A 17,316-nucleotide genomic window follows, 5' to 3' on the forward strand; every position below is an offset into this window, starting at 1 on the left:
TGCACAAGGTGTCCGGGCGGCAGGACCCTGCCTGTGCTTCCCCAGCCCGTTTGCAAAAGGACGAGCCGAACATGACGCCAGCCAAGCTGCCTCTCCTTGCTTCTTTCTCAGGCCTTCAACCCCGCAGAATCATTGCTACTGCCATGTTCGACACGATAACGGCATTTTTTCTTTTGCGAGTTATCATCACGCGTACACCGCTTCTTCATGTCAGCGCGTGCCCCGTGAGCACCTCTCCGGCAGCATGACCAGCCTCGACCCCCTGCAGCCGGGGTCCGCACATCAAGCTTTGCAGCCAAAAGCCTTGACGCACATCACACTCCCTGAAATGCCTGCCAGACGCAGGTCCACGTGCTTTGCAACCACGCATCCATCCTCTTCGGCCTCGGGTCCCTCGTTGTCCGGCCTTACGCGGTGCGCCCGGCGCAAACGACTGGTCGTCTCTCATGGCCTGATTCACCATCTGCCTTTTCTGAAACATTCATCGCCAAGTCTGTCACTCTGCGGAGAAAGCTTCGTGCCCGCCATCGTCTTGGCTCCGCTGCCTTGCGTTGGCCAGCCTATCCTCGCCATCTTCTTTTCAACCTCTCCTCATCAATGTCGCCATAGATCTGCGCTCGAACAGCCATCAGACCACAGCTAGACACGTTGTCCTGATCGACCGAAGCATCAATGCTGAATCAAGCAAAAATGGCACTCAAAACCGGTTCCATTGTATCTGGGTGGAGTCCCATGGCTGACCGACTGACTCGCAACGGTATCAAGTCTGCCAAGTTGTACAGCTCTCGCCGAAGAAGGTTTTGGAGAAGGGACACTGTCAAAACACTCTGCTCGTCTGAAACACCGGCAACAAAGCATCTCTGACCAATCAGGTATACAAGATGCGGGGTTCGTTAGAAGATCGGATTTTGCGACAACATCGTCTCCATGAAATCACCGATTTCTTCAAGCCTCACGACCCAGCGCCAAGCTTGCGACAAACAGAGTTATGACCGTTCGCCCATCCCTGGAGTGTCGTCACAGAATTTTCGGGAATAATTCGACGACTTTGACGGGATTGCCCGCGTGCCTTTCCACATGCCTCGACGGGGCAAGACCTCTTCTTAATCATCGGCCAAGACTTTTGGCCTGCAGTGAGAAAAGCATCGGTGAGGCCCAAGACCACATTCGCGCATGCTCTGGACCCAAGAGACCATCTTCACGACGTTTGAAGTTGTGCGCGCTCTAGGGAAATTGCAGAGTGGCGCAAAGACGCTCGACAAGTCGCCCACTTTGTTCAGCGGCTGGCTGACTGTCACTGTGCTAGAATCCTGAGTCTCTGGTTCCCGCCACGGCGTTTTTCCTCAGGCTAAAAAGCTCCACCAACGCTCTGAAACGCGACGGCCCCGGAGTTGAGGACGACCTGGAGAGTTCTCAGACAAAAATCGTCGTCATGATCGACTTGCATCTTGGATTCGTGGGTGGCCAATCACTCGTCTGACGATGGCTTGGATATGAGCTTCGGCATCAGCAAATTGCCTTGCACTTTTCGCCCATTCCATCGCCACTGCAGCATGAGAAAAACTCGTCAGCTTGATCTATCTCCAAATGACAGAGTCGACCTCGCAGACAGGGGTGCCGAATGCCGAAAACGCGTGTGGACTTGGTTTGGCGTGTGGGGAACGCTTTGACGGACTATGGACCCGACCTTTCCCTGCCCTCGCTCTGCTTCCTGTCGATCATCTTGCCTCTTTCGGTGCAGAAGCCGACTTCTACGCATCTTGCCCTGACCCATCACGTTCGACCTCAATATCCATTTGAAGACTCTGCTTTCAACCGATAGTGGACTACTATTCTACTATCGCATCAGGACTTGAGAGGATCCATTGATTCATTTCGTCTGCATTGCTCATGTTGGCATTCTATGCAGGAAATTGAGCGAACAATGTCACTCGTACTCGCTTTCCATTCGACACGCTGACTTTGCTCGGGCAAGCAAGCCAGCGGAAGTGACGTCTCTTGCCTAGCGCTCCCGCATCCGCCAAAAGTTCACGACGGCCTCATGTACTAGCCGCGCCGCTTACTCGAAAAGCACCTCGACTCCTCTAGCGCTCCATATTTAGGCCCGGGCTTCAGCCTCAGCAATTTGCACTGCTCTGGAACGAAGCTCCATTTCAGTTTGTTCGCCGTGGCGTCCAAAGGTCTGACATGGTCCGCCAACACCGTCGCTCTCCTATTCGGTGCCCTTGCCTCTTACCGGTCCAAGCAACGGCTTCGCCATCAGCCCTCCAAGGCCAGCTCCGTGGACCCGCTATGCTTATTTCCTGGGGACATTGCAATTGGAGGCTCGGTGGCGGTGATCCTGAGGGCGCTTTTGATGCTCCACCTACCTACTCGCGGCAGTCGGCCGAGGCGCAGCCCAACATGGAGGGTGGATGAGGCTCAAACCGTTCATCGCGGCCCCTTTCAATGGCAGTCTATAAGGACCAAAGCCGGGCACCGTTTGTCTGCACTCAACACCAACTCTCCACTTGCTTTTCCATTGCATTCATTACAACTGCGGGCTTCAGTTCGCGTCCTTTCATTGACGAAGCAAAGCTTCGCCCTTTACACGACTCCCATCACAAACCGGCTAGAACAACCTACACTCTCTCTTCGTCTTGTGTTTAATCCTTAATCACTCACTCCAACATGGCGCCCCTTTCCAAGACCCTTATCGCGGCCATGCTCGTCTCGAGCTCGGTTGCTGGCCCCATTGTCGCCCGCTCCGAAGGCAACTCGATGGAAAAGAGGACCTTTGGCAAGTCGATCGCATCGGCTGGTGCTGACGAGGACTGCGACGAGAACGGCGTTAGTGGAGGTATGGGTAACAACATTAACAACATCCTCGGTGGTTCCAAGTCTTCGATCGGAGGCTCCAAGGGTGTGTCCTCGGACTCTACCAATCCCTTGAAGTCGATGACCAGCGATATCTCCAAGCCTGTTGGTGCAACCACCAAGGGCGGTGACCTCGATGGTGCCATTTCCAAGATTGTCTCTGGCTCCGTCACCTGCCCCGACAGTGACAGCACGACCTTCACTTGCCCTCTTGGCAACGTCTACAAGATCAACTGCGGTTCCGACATTACTGGCGATGATGTAAGTGTATTCGCCTTCTCTGAATAACTTCAACTAATACTCTACAGCTCGAGGGTGGCCTCTCTAGCAAGTCCACCTTTGACGACTGCATGACCCTTTGCGGCGAGACTACGGAGTGCATGGGTGCCTCTTTCGATAGCACCATTACCGACAACAACTGCCAGCTCAAGAAGTCTGTCTCTGGCACTTCTTCTGCCCCCAGCGGCCACATGTGCGGTCAGCTCGTCCCGGGTGAGGGAACCGTCAGCAAGACTGCCGGCCTCTCCATCCCCACTCCCAGCATGGGTCTTCCCGTTGTCTCCAAGGGAATTGCTGGTGCTTTCCCCAGCGGTGGTCTGCCCACCCTGTCCATCCCCGCAGTTGGCGGTGTTGGATCCCTCCCTACCCCTAGCCTGCCTGTTGTTTCCAAGGGCATCTCGGGTGCCTTCCCGTCGGGAGGTCTTCCCAGCCTTTCACTCCCGAGCATTGGACTCCCGACTGGCGGTCTGCCGGTTGTTTCCAAGGGCGTTGAGGGTGCCGTCCCGACTGGTGGTCTTCCCGGCCTTCCCAGTCTCGGCCTCCCAAGCCTCGGCCTTCCGTCTGGCGGTCTCGGTGCGTTCCCCACGCCCGTGATGCCGATCCCGTCTGAGGGTGCCGGTCTGCCCATTGTTTCCAAGGGTGTTGAGGGTGCTTTCCCCAGCGGTGGTCTTCCCAGCCTTGGACTTCCTAGCCTCGGTCTCCCGAGCATGGGTCTGCCTGGTGTCTCCAAGGGTGTTGAGGGTGCCGTCCCGACTGGCGGTCTTCCCGGCCTTCCCAGCATCGGCCTCCCATCTGGTCTGCCCGTCGTTTCGAAGGGTGTTGAGGGTGCTATCCCATCGGGTGGTCTTCCTGGCCTCCCCAGCCTCGGTCTCCCGAGCCTTGGTCTGCCATCTGGTGGATTCAACGGTGCTTTCCCTACCCCTGTGATGCCGATTCCTGTTGTCTCCAAGGGTGTTGAGGGTGCTGTCCCGACTGGCGGTCTTCCTGGCCTTCCCAGCATCGGCCTCCCGAGCCTTGGCCTCCCATCAGGTGGCCTGCCCGTCGTCTCCAAGGGCGTTGAGGGTGCTTTCCCCTCTGGCGGTCTTCCCAGCCTGGGTTTGCCCAGCATCGGCCTCCCCAGCCTTGGTCTTCCATCTGGATTCGGCGGCGCGTTCCCCACGCCTGCTATGCCGATTCCTGTCGTCTCCAAGGGCGTTGAGGGTGCTGTTCCTACGGGTGCCATCCCCAGCATTGCTCTGTCCAAGCCTGCTGGCGGTGCTCTTCCCAGCGGAAGCATCCCCATTCCCTCCAAGGAGGTCTCGATTCCTTTCCCCAGCGGCACTATTGCCCACCCGTCTGGAATCGTCACCCCTGCTCACCCTACGGGTACTCTCCCTGCCAAGTCTGGCGAGGAGTGCAAGGAGGGTGACGAGAACTGCGAGTGCGACGAGAGCGATGAGGACTGCTCTGACGATGAGTCTGAGTGCGAGGAGGGTGAGGACTGCGGCGCTGGCTACCCTGCCCCGTCCCACCCCAGCGGTGGTGTGAAGACCCCGATCTTCTCTGGATCTTTCTTCCCTACCCCTACCCCTATTATCTCGGGCGCTTCCCCTGTTGGATCCGCTCCCGTCTCCAAGGACGTCAAGCCGTCGCTCTCGTTTGCTCTCCCCAGCGGTGCGCCGTCCATGGCTGTTCCCTCGAAGAACATTGTTCCTACCACCATCACCACCTCGTACGTTGACCTCCACCCCACTGGCGGTCTGACCACCATCCACACGACCATGACCACCGAGGTTTGCCCCGAGGAGCAGACTCCCGGTGCCATGCTCCCTGGCTTCACGACCTCCGTCACTCTCTGCAAGGACTGCGGTGAGAACGGTGCCCCTACCTCCATCACTTTGACCAAGCCGGCTCTTGCCATTTCGACTCCTTTTGGTGGCGCCAAGCCGTCGGTCACTGGCTGCGTTGGAGCTGACTGCGAGTCTGCCGTTATCCCCAAGCCGTCGATGGGTCTTCCCTCCGGTGGTATGCCTTCCATGAACCTGCCTTCGCTGGCCATTGGATCTGGAAGCATTCCCTCCCCCTCGGTCATCCCCTCGATCATTGGAGGTGGTGATGTTCCCAAGCCGTCCATCACTGGCTGCGTCGGCCCCAACTGCAACTCGATCGCAATCCCTAGCCCGTCCATGATCGGTGGTGGTAGCATTCCTCTTCCCTCGATGCCCGCGGGATCCGGTATTCCCATTCCCTCTGTCATCCCCTCGGTCATTGGCGGTGGAGCTCCCCCCAAGCCCACTCTCAGCGGCTGCCTTGACGCCGAATGCAACGGCATCGCGTACCCGACTGCTTCTCCCTCGATGATTGGTGGCGGCAACGCTCCTCTGCCCTCGAAGCCCGTCGGATCTGGAATCCCCGTTCCCTCCATGCAGCCCTCGATCATCGGTGGTGGTGCTGCCCCCCGGCCGTCTGGCTGCGTTGGCCCTGACTGCAACGCCGTTTCTAAGCCTGCTGTCCAGCCGTCCTACGTTGGTGGTGGTGCTGCTCCGTCGCCATCGATGCCCGCTATTCAGCCCTCGATCATTGGAGGTGGTGCTGCCCCCTCGTCGTCTGCTCCCGCCCCGGGCTGCGTTGGTCCTAACTGCAACGTTGTCTCGCAACCCGCTGTCGCACCCAGCATTATCGGCGGTGGAGCTGCTCCCTCGCCTTCGATGCCCGCTGTTCAGCCTTCGATCATTGGAGGTGGTGCTGCTCCTTCGCCATCTGCCCCGGCCCCTGGCTGTGTCGGACCCAACTGCAACGCCGTTCAGCCTTCCGCTCCGGCCTACACTGCTCCCCAGGTCGGTGGCGGTTCAGCCCCCTCCCCTGTGAACAACGCCCCGGTCGAATCTCCCGTCGGCCAAGCCCCCTCGTACGCTGCCCCTGACAACAAGGCCCCCGTTTCCGCAGTGGTTTCCGGCTCCCCTGCCCCTGCGTACGTCACCACGCGCACGACGGTCACCGGCACCAAGACCCAAGTTATTGTCGCCACGATCACTCCCAGCGTCGTCATGCAGACGGTCGAGGTGAAGCCCATGCCCGCCACGTCCACTCAAGTTGCCGGCGGTGTTGCGGCCCCGATTGCCTCGTCCCCGGCTGTCGGTGGCGGTGTTTCTGCCCCGATTGCGTCTGCCCCGGCCGTCAATGGCGGAAGCGCCATGCCCGCTGGCCCCAGCTACGCCGCGCCCCCAGCAGTCGCTGGCGTCAACTCGGCCGTCGCCGGTCTCTCAGCCCTGCCCAGCAGCAGCATTGCACCCGCCGTGGCCCCCGTCTACGCCTCGCCATCCCCCAGCGTCAAGTCGGCGGTGGCAGGTCTGTCGGCGCTCCCCAGCGTCAGCGCCAGCGGCGTCGCCGCGCCCGTCTACGCCTCCCCCGTCCCCAGCGTGGGCTCGGCCGTCGCCGGCCTCTCGGGCTACCCCAGCGCCGTCTCGACCCCCAAGCCCAGCGTTGTCGGCAGCGTGGCGGGTCTGGCGCAGACCCCCAAGGCTACCCCGCTCCAGTTCACCGGTGCGGCGGTTAAGCTCGGTGTCTCGGGTGCGGGTGCCGTCGCGGCGGTTGTTGCTGCGTACTTCTTGTTGTAAGTGGATGATTTGTTGAGGTGGTGGTGAAGTGGGGAGGTGATGGTGGGATTCAGGGGTCAGGGGTCAGGAGTTGGTTGGCCGTCTGTCCATGAACAAACTAACTGTACTCTACGGTGATGTACCCGCGCGTACACACATCCACGCTCGCTACGTCTGTATCTTTCTGGCTTTTTCACGGTTCCTGGGCTGCGTTTGTTTTTTCACTCTTCTTCTTCCACTCCTTCCTTCCCTCTCTTTCGTCCTTTTCGTCTTTTTCACTACTCTGTCCCCTGTTCATGTAGATCACGCCGTGTATTATACTGTACTCTTTCAACTGTATATATACTGCTTTGCATCTCTTTGCTGCAAAATCAATAGACTTTTGTTCGATACACTTCTTTCGCGACTGCGTGTGGGTATGGTTGAGTGGGATTATGGTGACTTGGCTTCTATTGACTCGATAGCATACGCGGTAGTAGAATGAAGGCGCGCTGCGGTGGCATTCGACCCAGTCAGTCCTAAGCGTTTTGCGCGCATGAGAAAGTGCGTGTGTATACGCGAGGTGATGAAGTCTATGAGAAGCATGTTGGCGCAGCTTCGGCACACTTCGCTGGTGTAGGCGCGGTGCGGATTTCCGGTCCACCAGGCACGAGGTTGGCAGTTGCGTCGAAGGGCTGGTAGCAAAAGTTGTGGCACACGTAGCTACGACTGCTCCCTGTGACTCAACACAAAGGACTCGGCGAATTCTAATATCAAGTGCGCAAGGCGCTTGAATGCTCCCCGTTTGCGTGCCTTTTGACATGGAAACTCTAGGCTCCTCTGCGGCCGCTTGAACAGCACCTCAGGCCATTGGATTACTTTCGCAGAACCCCCCAATTGATTGGAGTCTGCAGTACATGCATAGCCTTGAATTAGCCAGGTCAGGGAAGCGCCTAGGTTTTCATTCGCAATCTTCTAAAGCGGCGATGCTGCCTAGTCCGTGCAGTACTTAAGCGGCGGGCTTCCATTATTCCTCCTGTTCAGGTGCCGCTTGCGCCGCTTCCTTTGTTTTGCTAGAGGCGCCCGTTTGTCAGGTGGGTGGGCATACTGATGGGCGAGGCCAAACGTACATACAGCCGCACCAAACACCAAGGATGTTAAATACCTAGAATAAAAGGGAAGGGCAGTTGCTTCAACACTGCCACTTCCATGAGCCCTTTTAGCTTGTAGACGCCCATACATATTAGGTAGGCAGGCCACTGTAAGCTGGCTGGGTGCGTTAATAGGCCTAGCCTAGCATCTAATACTATATGAGTCCCCTTCAAAAACATCTGCACGAGCGGAATTGCATCATCACCTTTCCACTGTCAGCAGCCTTAGTTACGACGAGGAAGGAGGGACGAGGAAGGAGGGACGAGCGAGCCAACCTAGGCAGCCACGGTGGATTTTCTTCACGTTCACTTCGCCCACCTTCAGATCACATCCTCCACCCAACCACCACCTCCACCATCCTCTTTCCATCCTCACCAACATCTCTCTCTTCCCTCCGACCCTCGTGCCCGCGGACCATCATCAGCACCTCGCCGCCGGCTGACATCCTCGCAATCTTCTATCTAATCCTCGTGGCCGCATCCTCAACGTCTCGCCGCTGGCCACTGCGCAGTCGATCTGATTACAGCGACAATCACATCACCCGAGCCTCACTTGGTCGCCTGGATCACTCCGCCACCCACTACATGCTCCTCGTAGACCACGTTCGCGTTCGAGCTGGCTCTTAGAAGAGCCAACCTCACCCAAACTCATCGCCGCTACAATGGCGTCCACGCGTCAATTCTTTGGGTAAGTCTTCTGTGGTTCCCTCGGTTGGAAGTATGGCTGACAACTGTCCCTAGCGCATACTTCTTCGATGAGGGCAAGTGCCCTGTTCTTCCCTACGAGACGTACCCCGTCCCCCCAATAAATGCCTACGAGCAGCCGCATGCTGCGAACATGAAATTTGTCGATGCAATCACGGCAAAGTGGGGCCAGTCAACGGCCTCGGACCATGATGACCTTCTGCAGACCGACCAGCGCCGCCGGACGCAACGTATGTTCCACTCTCACTTCTGTACCTCATTCTCTTGAAAAGCACTAATATCTCAACAGTCGTTCTGCATTACTTTCGTCATAATTGCATGACTCCGCAGTCGGTCGCCGAGTGCGCCGACTCTGGAACACACCCGGGAGCCCCCAAGTTTGCCCTCCATGAGAAATCATGCGCGGCCACGGAAAAGAACTTACAATCCAAAATGTGGCTGCTTCCGAGTGACAAGAAGCCATGGGCCGAATGGCCCTTTCTCTTGAAGTTTGTTAGGTCCATTGTGACTTTCTTCGACAATATTGCCATCCTACGCAACTTTCGACGCGAGTTCATCATGACCGGCCAGACCCCGCATGGCGAACTCAGGGCGGACAAACAAGCAAGACGCCGTCAGCAGCAAGAGCTGGAGGACATGTTCAACAGGCTCAAACTCGAGCTGGATACTGTCATAATTGGCTGCATCAACGCGCTCAAGGAGAGCGGAGGCGCTCGTTGCTCAGACCCCGCCATGCGCAAGGCATCTTTCGAAAGAGAGATGTCTCGACTCGAGACACTCAAGAACAAGATCGAAGTGACACGCATCCCCGAGTCCGCCCGCATCCCGCCAAACGATGACATCGAGCCCGCCTTTTTGGTCGAAGGCGTAGTACCCCCGGTTTCTCCGACGTACGACCAGCTCACGAAGAGCAAGCAGTATGACGTTTGGTTCGACCACTTCGACATCGACGTCGCAACCACCGTCTGGTGGCCTTGTAAGTGTTCAATCTTTGCTTGAAATCTCCATTTCTAACCACCACCCTTTAGTGCACACGACCATCCCCATTGCCCAGAATTATAAGAATGGCCAGATGGGTCGCGTTATGACTCAAATATTCGCCACTGCCTGCTACTGGAGCTGGAAAAATTATGTTCGTCCCAAGCTAGTCAGCCAACGGGCGCATGATACGTGCACGAGCGCACAGAACTTTGAAATACCAATCAACCCGGCAAAGATTCATCATGAGCTGCGCAACGTGGTGCGCAAGCACTTTGACGACCAGAAAGCCATCGCAGAAGGTCTTGCGGCCGTCATTGTCGCGTCCCCTGTCGCGTCCAAGACACCACGCCGCGGCGCCAAAAAGCGCAAATACCAGCCAGACTCAGAACTCGAAGAGGAGCTCCCACCTACGTTCACGGGTCGGCGTCGATTTTGATGGACACAGCCCTATACATACACCACCACACCTCAGTGCCATAAGTCTAGCATTGACCATTAGACCGGTCAATGCTGGACTGTCGATACTGACATTCCCGCTCGTAAACAGTCACGACCAAGGCCCTTACAGCTTTTGATTCCCTTTTTCTTCATTCGCATCATTGGCCTAAACACGGCCCCAGGTCGCTCATACGACCACTTTTGCTCGAGAAGGCCTTTGGGAGTAGTGGACTCTTCACCGTCACCCTATCCCTGACCATTAGGACGGTCAACACTGAATGGACAACGGCAGCAGTCTCAAAATCCCCTTCGGATAAGTCGGGCTATTCCAAAAGTCAGCACTACGATTTGATTGGTTCTGGCACTCAGCTTTCTATTTGGCGCGGCTTTCTTTGGTTCACCTTTGCGTTTCCCTTTTTTCCCTATGCTTGCCCCTTTTCTTTCCTCTTCAGCTCATTCAAACCCCGCTTCTAAAGCGCGTCCCTACCAATTCATTCCCCAGAAAAGTTGATTTGTTTACGGCCGCAAATAGCTCTTTTTCCTTTAATATAAGACAGATTGATGATTCACTAAAGTTTCATACAAGGGGTCGAGATGGCACGGGGACCGTCGCTGTCAGGTGGGGAGATACATCACATCAAGCATGGGAAAAGGAGGGCCAAGACATATGAAGCTGCAGGACGTTTCCCCACTGGGACGAGGCACTTTTCGGCAAATCATGATTCTGCAGAGGGCCCGTTATCCCGAGTACTCTGTCGTATGCATTCCGGCAATTGCCACGCCCACCAGACCTTTTACCATGTCGCAAATCCGTGTCTAACAAAGCTGGTGTGTGCAGGTTGACCGTTCTAATGATCAACGCGTCCGAGATGCCGGGCATAAAGAAGTTCCCGCGCATGTGCCATTGAGAAGGATCCGTCGAGGGCTGAAAAAAGCCGGGGGTTGCATCTCAACTTTAGTAGAAGTTGTCCCTGCCAGGTGAGAAGCTGCTGCCGTGACTGATGTAGTGCTAAGATTGTCAATTAGGAGAGTCTTGCTGCATACTAATTCATGGAATGGCTTACGCTAGCAGGCTTGTCGTCGAAGCGTCCTCTATTTCTTGGCTGTATGCCATCTTGCACGCCGCAATCACCGTATCAGTCAAGAGTCCGTCCTTGCGCTGCCAGAAATAAAGAATTTTGATCTTCCGGAGGTGAGCCTCACGCGGAGTCATCCCGATGACACCCCTGTGCCCCTGCTAAGCATCATGTCGCAGACCTTGGTGGTTGGGGAGGTGTCGATGTACAAGCCGTTCCACGCCTCGTCAAATGTGCCACCCAGCTGCCGCTTGAGCTCCAAATCCTCGATCCTGTGGAAGCCAAGAGAGCTCTGGTGCTGTTAGATGTGGTGGCGCCACTCCTGCTCCATGGCGAGGACATACAGCTCTCGAGCGTTCTCTGGATGCATCTCCAGCATGATGCGTCGAGGGCCATCGCCTTCGTACCTGAACCGGCCACGGTCGTTGTAACTCTCTGCGTTGGCACCGATCATGGCCTCGAAGTCCGGCTCCTCGAACTCATCTCCGCGTTGAATGGGGAGCCTGGCCTTGGCAACCATAAGGCCGCAGCCGCATTTGTGTACCGAAACCTGGGGTTCATAAAGCCTTGCTTGGGCCAGACATTCGACATGAGCGAGGAACGTGCATATGTGGCATTCAATGCGGTCGCCAGCATCCACTTCGACTTGACAAATGTAACATTTTCCGCTCTCGTCTTCTCCCACAGCGTCGCGGTAGTAAAAAGAAGGTGGCGCCATTGCTTGGGTAGGGCATTGTCTGGAGCAGGATGTGGGAGTGCAGGTCGTTGTTGTGAATGGTGTTGTTGTGTGACGAGAGGACGTGCCAGTGCGCGCCAGTAGTGCTGCTCGCGGCGACCATGGATGTGAATGTTGAGGCGAATGGACGCGTAGCCCACATCAACTCTCCACCAACCTTCGTCCTTCCTCCACGTCCCAATCATCTCAATCGCCAAACAATTAATCTGCCTCATCACCCTAGAAGCACCAACTCTCCTCGTATAGCGACCATCAAAATGCCTGGTTCAAACAACCAAGAGGGACTTGTGGCCGACCCACCCAAAGGTCGTTGGTACAAAGTAAGAATGCCCATCGTGCCCTTTCGCCGCGGCAATTGACAATGTGAATAGGTTCAGTACCGCAGCTTCAAGAAGCCTGAGATGGCAGGTTCCCGCATGCGAGCCGCATCGATCAAGTGCACCGACGTGGGCGGCGTCATCGTCCAGTGGAACTACCTCTGCCTGACTTTCGTGTAAGATGGTCCAATAGATAAAATATCCACATGACACTAACGTTATGCACAGGGTCGAGATTCCCGACAACAAGCGATTCCCTATCGACCCGAACGAGTCCCAGTGGGAGGACTTCACCACCACGGAGGTTTGAATCGCACCAGGATGTTGTGCGTGCTGCTGGCCCTTAGAATGGCCATTGCGCAGCTACGCGGCAATTCGGCCAGGCTTGTTCGCACGATGAGCGGTATGGAGCAAATGGAGTTGGGTGCCAGGGAAGGCCGGGGGTTTTTTCTTTCAATTGCTTAGGCCTCAGTGACAAAGTTCCCCTCGATCAAACGTGTGCAGTCTACCGCCCTCCAGTGTGCCAGGGCGGATCGAGGCAGGCGCGGCGAGGTAGGCGCGATGCTGCACCCGGCCGACCACAACACCATGAGCTTTTTTCTTCAACCACAACACCGCGAGTTTCCCTCAACCACAACCTACCTCGTCATGGACTCCCCCACTACCATGCCAATTCGAGAATGTCTCCTCCGCCTCGTTGCACTGACGTGGGACGATTTTTCTGAATGGTATTGGGAGGCGGCACAAGACTACGAAGTCTACGCTCGCCAGTGGATGATGCTACGACACCCGCCCGCTGTTGAGTGGGGTCTCAGTGAGTACTGTGCATCATTCTTCTCTGACGAAGCTAACAAAATGGGAAGTCCGCGACATCCTTCGTCTCCTCCGCCTACTCGAGAACAGAGCATACACGAGCATCCCCATGAGGCGCAGAAAGCTTTACATCGAGTGGACCCTCCAGCTACTTGACGACCTCCGCGGCCCCAATCTCCCCCGACCTGAGCAATGTGAGAGTCTCGCCCCTCTTTTGTTTGAACAAGACACTTACAGAGCTCGCACAGACTCGCGCGCGCCGAGAGAGAGGGCGACTTCCAAGAGTGGTGCGACGAGGTGCCAGGAACGGCATGGACGATGATTCGTCAACTGTTTCCGCAAAACGTCAATCAATCAGAGTCTGCGGTACATACATGGCCTCAAATCAGCCAGGCTGGAGAGCCGACCACGTCTGCATTCATAACCTCCCAAAGCGGCAACACCACCTCATACGAATATAGGCGACGCTTGCGACGCTTCCCTCATTTTGCTGGACGCGCCCGCTAAGCAGGAGGTGGAAAGATACAGTTGGCGAAGCGAGGCGAAATGTGGTGCCGGATGAAACACCGACAACGTCGGTTGGAATAGAAGGGAAGGCAGTTGGTTCAATGCAATTGCTTGCTTGTGCTCTTGCAACTCGCAGGTGCGACCGTCCAGAACAATGGTTACGTGTGGAGAAAGGTGTTTCTGGAGATAATGGCTTGGGCCTGAGTGAGTATCCTGGGCGGGATAACGAAAAGTGGCGCGAGTACAACAGACCCAAACAATAGAATCAGAGGAATAGTAGCGCAGTAAGGACACCTCCACCAGTCAGCCACCATTGATGAGGTTTTAAGCATATCAGTTAGTAGCGCGGTGACTGGGTCCGGTACTGGGATGCCGAAAGTGGTAGTGGCCATGGGGCCCAAGTACATAGCTAGTCTTAGTCGTTGTCCTGGGCGGGACGGCATGGAATCAACAACTATCTTCAGCTTGAAAGACCTTGTGCCTTATTGCCACGCAACAAGTGGCCTGGTACACGTAGCTACGACTGCTCCCTGTAATTCGACGCAAAGGACTTGGTGAATTCCAAATTTCCAATATCAAGTGCGCTAGAAACAATGCGGTGAGTATGTTTTCCTCAGCGAGGTGGAACGCGAACAGACGTCGGAAAAGGTGTTGAGAGGTAAGGAAAGGAAAGCAGTACTAGAACAAGTCTACCCGCAAGACCAGACCTGCCGCCCGTGGACCAATGGGTCAACCACGACTGACATGAGGCTGCAGAAAACGGACAGACCACGATGCGATGCGTCTTTACGCCTTTCGTCGGTGTAAAGCGGCAAGTCGGGATCTGTAGCTCCTCGAGGGCCCCATCCCTCTCGATGACATGGGAAAATTGAGCTGGCTACAGTAGGTGAGGAAAGAAATTCAAACTAGATGTAGGCTCAGCTTCACGTCGTCGCACCTTCAGACGCAAGCGCTTGAATGCTCCCTGTGACTTCCTATTAAGAGAAAAAAAAAAATCCCCCTATGTTCAAGGCATAAAGCACTTGACAACTCCACGTCTCTACATGTTGTAACTTGGCGACAGAGATTCACGGGTTAGCAATTTCTTTCCTCGCCCACTGTGGGGTCGTCTTGTTGCTGAAGTTCTCGAGGTATGCCCAGTGGGCACCTTCCAGGTTCTGTCGACGCCTATCTGGTGGTACGACCCCTCAAGTGCCTACCTTCTATCTCTGTCGCACTCTCTGAACTTGGTCAGCGCCCGCCGCTTCCTTGGAAACCGCCTGCCTGCTCTGAACGATGAGTCAAGCTGCCCATCTCCTCTCTTCTTCCTCCTCCACTCTCCCCAACCACCCTCCTCCTCCATTGCCCGTTCTTCGTCACCCGTCGATGCGAAAATATCGCAAAAGATGAAGTGGATGGCGCCTCTACTCCAATCAATCGCTCGCTCCTCTGATCCAGCATGGAAGACAATCCACCTCACCGCGATGACCCCAACCATCCCCCTGACCGGGACGACGTAAGCTCAATCGTCAATCTCTTTCTGCCATACACTAACCGTCGAGCAGGTTCCCGCGCCCGCGAGGGTTTTCGAAAACGCTGCCCGTCTAGAATGCGCCAATATGCTCCTGCGCTCGTTCCTGGTGCCGCTGGTCTCGCCAGGCTCATTCAGGTTCCGCTCGCAGGCGTTCGACTCGGTCACCGGCCAACTCGGAAATGATTTCGAACCGCTTCCAAAGTTCAAGGGCCAGCAAGACGACGCCGTTCTCAACATGGCAATCACTGACCTTACGCAAATGCTCCGTGACCGCGGAATCGTCTCCTTCAACGAGCCACGAGTCCAATATGTCAGGGACTTCGCAACTGGCTACCGCGAGGGCATCGACGATGCCAAGCGCATGCAATCCAATGCCTCCAAGCAGGCTCATCGCAACGCCAAGGCTGCCTTCCATCACGAGTTCGAGACCTACCAGATCAAGGAGACCGAGAGACGTCAGCAGATTAAAACGGACTACGCTTCCCAGGTCGCGGAGTTGAAGGGCGAGATCGAGTCCCTCAAGAACGGCATCGACACCAAGATCTCCGACCTCCATGTCGCCTTGCTCGCCGCCATCAACACCAACCCGTCGACGACGCCTGCCGCTGCCGCCACCGAATCGTTTTCGTTAGAACGTCCAACGGGTCCAACGTGGCCACTCGTTCCCACACCATGGCCAGGTCGGTCACTCCCATCATCGACCTCGCGGAAAACCATTGCACCAGAGAGCACTCTATGACCACTCGATCGTCGGACCTTCACGTTGGCCGTTCCAGCACGACCAAGAAGCGCAAGGAGCCCGCTGAAGGCCACGTCGAGCGCTCCACGACCACCTTCAGGCCTCAATTCCGCTACCTCACCTCGCCCCCGAGGCAGCCGTCACCAAGGCCCGCCTTGCGAACTCTGCCTCGCCGCCAGGAACACGAAGAAGGTCCAGTTGCCAGACGCCTCTTCCGAGCCATCCGACCCGCGGAGGCGTTCGTCGACGACCGCGGAGATCCTTATCCCAATATCAACACCACCCAAGGCAACACCTTCTCCAATCGAATCGCGCGCAGTGCATAGCTGTACGCATTCAAGACATGTATGTCAACGTGGCGGCAATCCGCCATTTCCTCCCGATGACGGAGAATGCAACGGTCGCCAGAATCTACAACCGCTACATTGCCTCGCTCCCCGCCAACACGGCCCGCGGAGGAGGATGGTACTGGGCTCCTATCAAAGGCGCCCTTCTAATTATCGAGAGTATCGAGGCAGAGATGGCCCGTCACGAGGCACGCCACGGGAACGTGGTGCCGTTCGCAGGCTTCTTGGAACTCGAAGAGATGTGGTCGTTCCTCAAGCACGAACACCGCGACACGCTTCACTAAAGACTTCAGATGTGACCACGGCACCGATCTCGGCCCGTCTTCCCTTTCCTGTCACATCCAATCATGCTCCTGTCTGTCAAGAGTTCATTGTTCTCCTTTTTGTTGATGTCCCCTATTGCCCCTGAAAGTACAGGCGGCTCCTACGGCTCCACATACCGGCAGCAACACCACGCTCCGATATCGTGAGTCTCGGCAGTCAGCCTCGGTTGCAGGTCAGGAGTGGGGTGATGGGATATCTGGAGACCTGTATACAATTCAGCTGTAGTAGTAGCTTCAATCAACAGTTCTCTCAGCAGTTCTCATTCCACCCCAATACTGCACATGTGATCACGGCACCCACCTTGACCCGTCTTCTCCTTCATCCCATCCCATTGAAGCATGTTCCTGTCTGTCCGCTGTCCGGCAGCCTTGACCGCCACTAGGAAGGACGAGCGAAAGTAAGTAAAGTAGTTTTCTGATTTCTTTTCTATCTAGATGCAAGTGCAATGCAACAAAACAATGCTCCTCGGCCAATATTTTCTCCTTCTTCCTTTTCCAATTTGCTTTCCTGTTTTTTCTGTGTATTTTACAGTGCGTGCGTACTGCGTGCGCTATGCTGGAGGAACAGAGCAAGGGGCAAAGATGTGATGACAGAACGACGTGTTGTGGGTTTCAGATTTTGTTTTCTTGGTAATGTGGTTGAAGAGGATGGATTGATTGTGCATTGAACGAAGCAGGATGCAATGGAAGTGGGAAAGGGACGAATAAAGAGAAAACTCGGAAGGGACTAAGATGGCAAGAAGAAGGGGGAAAGAAAAAGTCAATTTTACAATGCGTTTGAAGAAGAGAACCTGAGAAGACACTCAATCTTAGGATGGCAGTCCGAGCGCCGACGGGACGCACTCCGCCGAGCACACATTGGATCAAAGCACGCCAGGCGAGACGTCGTCAGCCCCGCAGTCGAGGCGACGTCCTCAGCCCCCTTCGCCAGCAGGTCGAACGGGGAGACGCGAGAGCGTGGATCAATCACGCTTGCCTATT

The 17,316-nt window shown here is 56.0% G+C and overlaps 5 protein-coding genes across 5 annotated transcripts; 3 read left to right on the forward strand and 2 right to left on the reverse strand.

Moving 5' to 3' along the window:
- Positions 1-3,515: 3,515 nt before the first annotated feature.
- BKA78DRAFT_323283 (uncharacterized protein) lies at positions 3,516-4,322 on the reverse strand. Its single transcript, XM_066889190.1, has 2 exons — positions 4,140-4,322; positions 3,516-3,920 (listed from the first exon to the last, which is right to left on the reverse strand). Exons 1-2 carry the CDS (start codon positions 4,267-4,269, stop codon positions 3,823-3,825), a joined length of 228 nt encoding a protein of 75 aa, XP_066740408.1. The 5' UTR covers positions 4,270-4,322; the 3' UTR covers positions 3,516-3,822.
- Positions 4,323-8,502: 4,180 nt separating this feature from the next.
- BKA78DRAFT_298811 (uncharacterized protein) lies at positions 8,503-9,962 on the forward strand (the record flags this gene model as incomplete). Its single annotated transcript, XM_066886974.1, has 4 exons — positions 8,503-8,528; positions 8,582-8,775; positions 8,835-9,521; positions 9,574-9,962. The coding sequence occupies 4 exons, from the start codon at positions 8,503-8,505 to the stop codon at positions 9,960-9,962; spliced, it is 1,296 nt and encodes a 431-aa protein (XP_066740409.1).
- A 1,062-nt stretch (positions 9,963-11,024) lies between these two features.
- Positions 11,025-11,758, reverse strand: BKA78DRAFT_298812 (uncharacterized protein; the record flags this gene model as incomplete). The annotated part of the gene is made up of 3 exons (XM_066886975.1): positions 11,025-11,201; positions 11,222-11,312; positions 11,385-11,758. 3 exons carry the CDS (start codon positions 11,756-11,758, stop codon positions 11,025-11,027), a joined length of 642 nt encoding a protein of 213 aa, XP_066740410.1.
- Positions 11,759-12,033: 275 nt separating this feature from the next.
- BKA78DRAFT_298813 (uncharacterized protein) lies at positions 12,034-13,228 on the forward strand (the record flags this gene model as incomplete). Its single annotated transcript, XM_066886976.1, has 5 exons — positions 12,034-12,096; positions 12,148-12,269; positions 12,322-12,397; positions 12,559-12,907; positions 12,957-13,228. 5 exons carry the CDS (start codon positions 12,034-12,036, stop codon positions 13,226-13,228), a joined length of 882 nt encoding a protein of 293 aa, XP_066740411.1.
- A 1,623-nt stretch (positions 13,229-14,851) lies between these two features.
- BKA78DRAFT_360614 (uncharacterized protein) lies at positions 14,852-16,296 on the forward strand (the record flags this gene model as incomplete). Its single annotated transcript, XM_066892419.1, has 4 exons — positions 14,852-14,908; positions 14,958-15,606; positions 15,654-15,983; positions 16,007-16,296. 4 exons carry the CDS (start codon positions 14,852-14,854, stop codon positions 16,294-16,296), a joined length of 1,326 nt encoding a protein of 441 aa, XP_066740412.1.
- Positions 16,297-17,316: the final 1,020 nt, after the last annotated feature.

This window comes from Phyllosticta capitalensis (genome assembly GCF_038381095.1).
Source record: "Phyllosticta capitalensis strain CBS 128856 chromosome Unknown BKA78scaffold_10, whole genome shotgun sequence".
Classification (NCBI taxonomy): Eukaryota; Fungi; Ascomycota; class Dothideomycetes; order Botryosphaeriales; family Phyllostictaceae; genus Phyllosticta; species Phyllosticta capitalensis.

Coding starts and splice junctions, on each gene's coding strand:
- BKA78DRAFT_323283 (XM_066889190.1), bottom strand. CDS start 4,269: ATGGAAGACCAAGGCTGGGGAGGCCGATGCTGGGCAAACCCAGGCTGG. Junction 3,921..4,139: donor GGGAGGCCAAGGCTCGGGAG/GCCGATGCTGGG, acceptor ACCAGATGGGAG/GCCGATGCTGGGAAGGCCGG.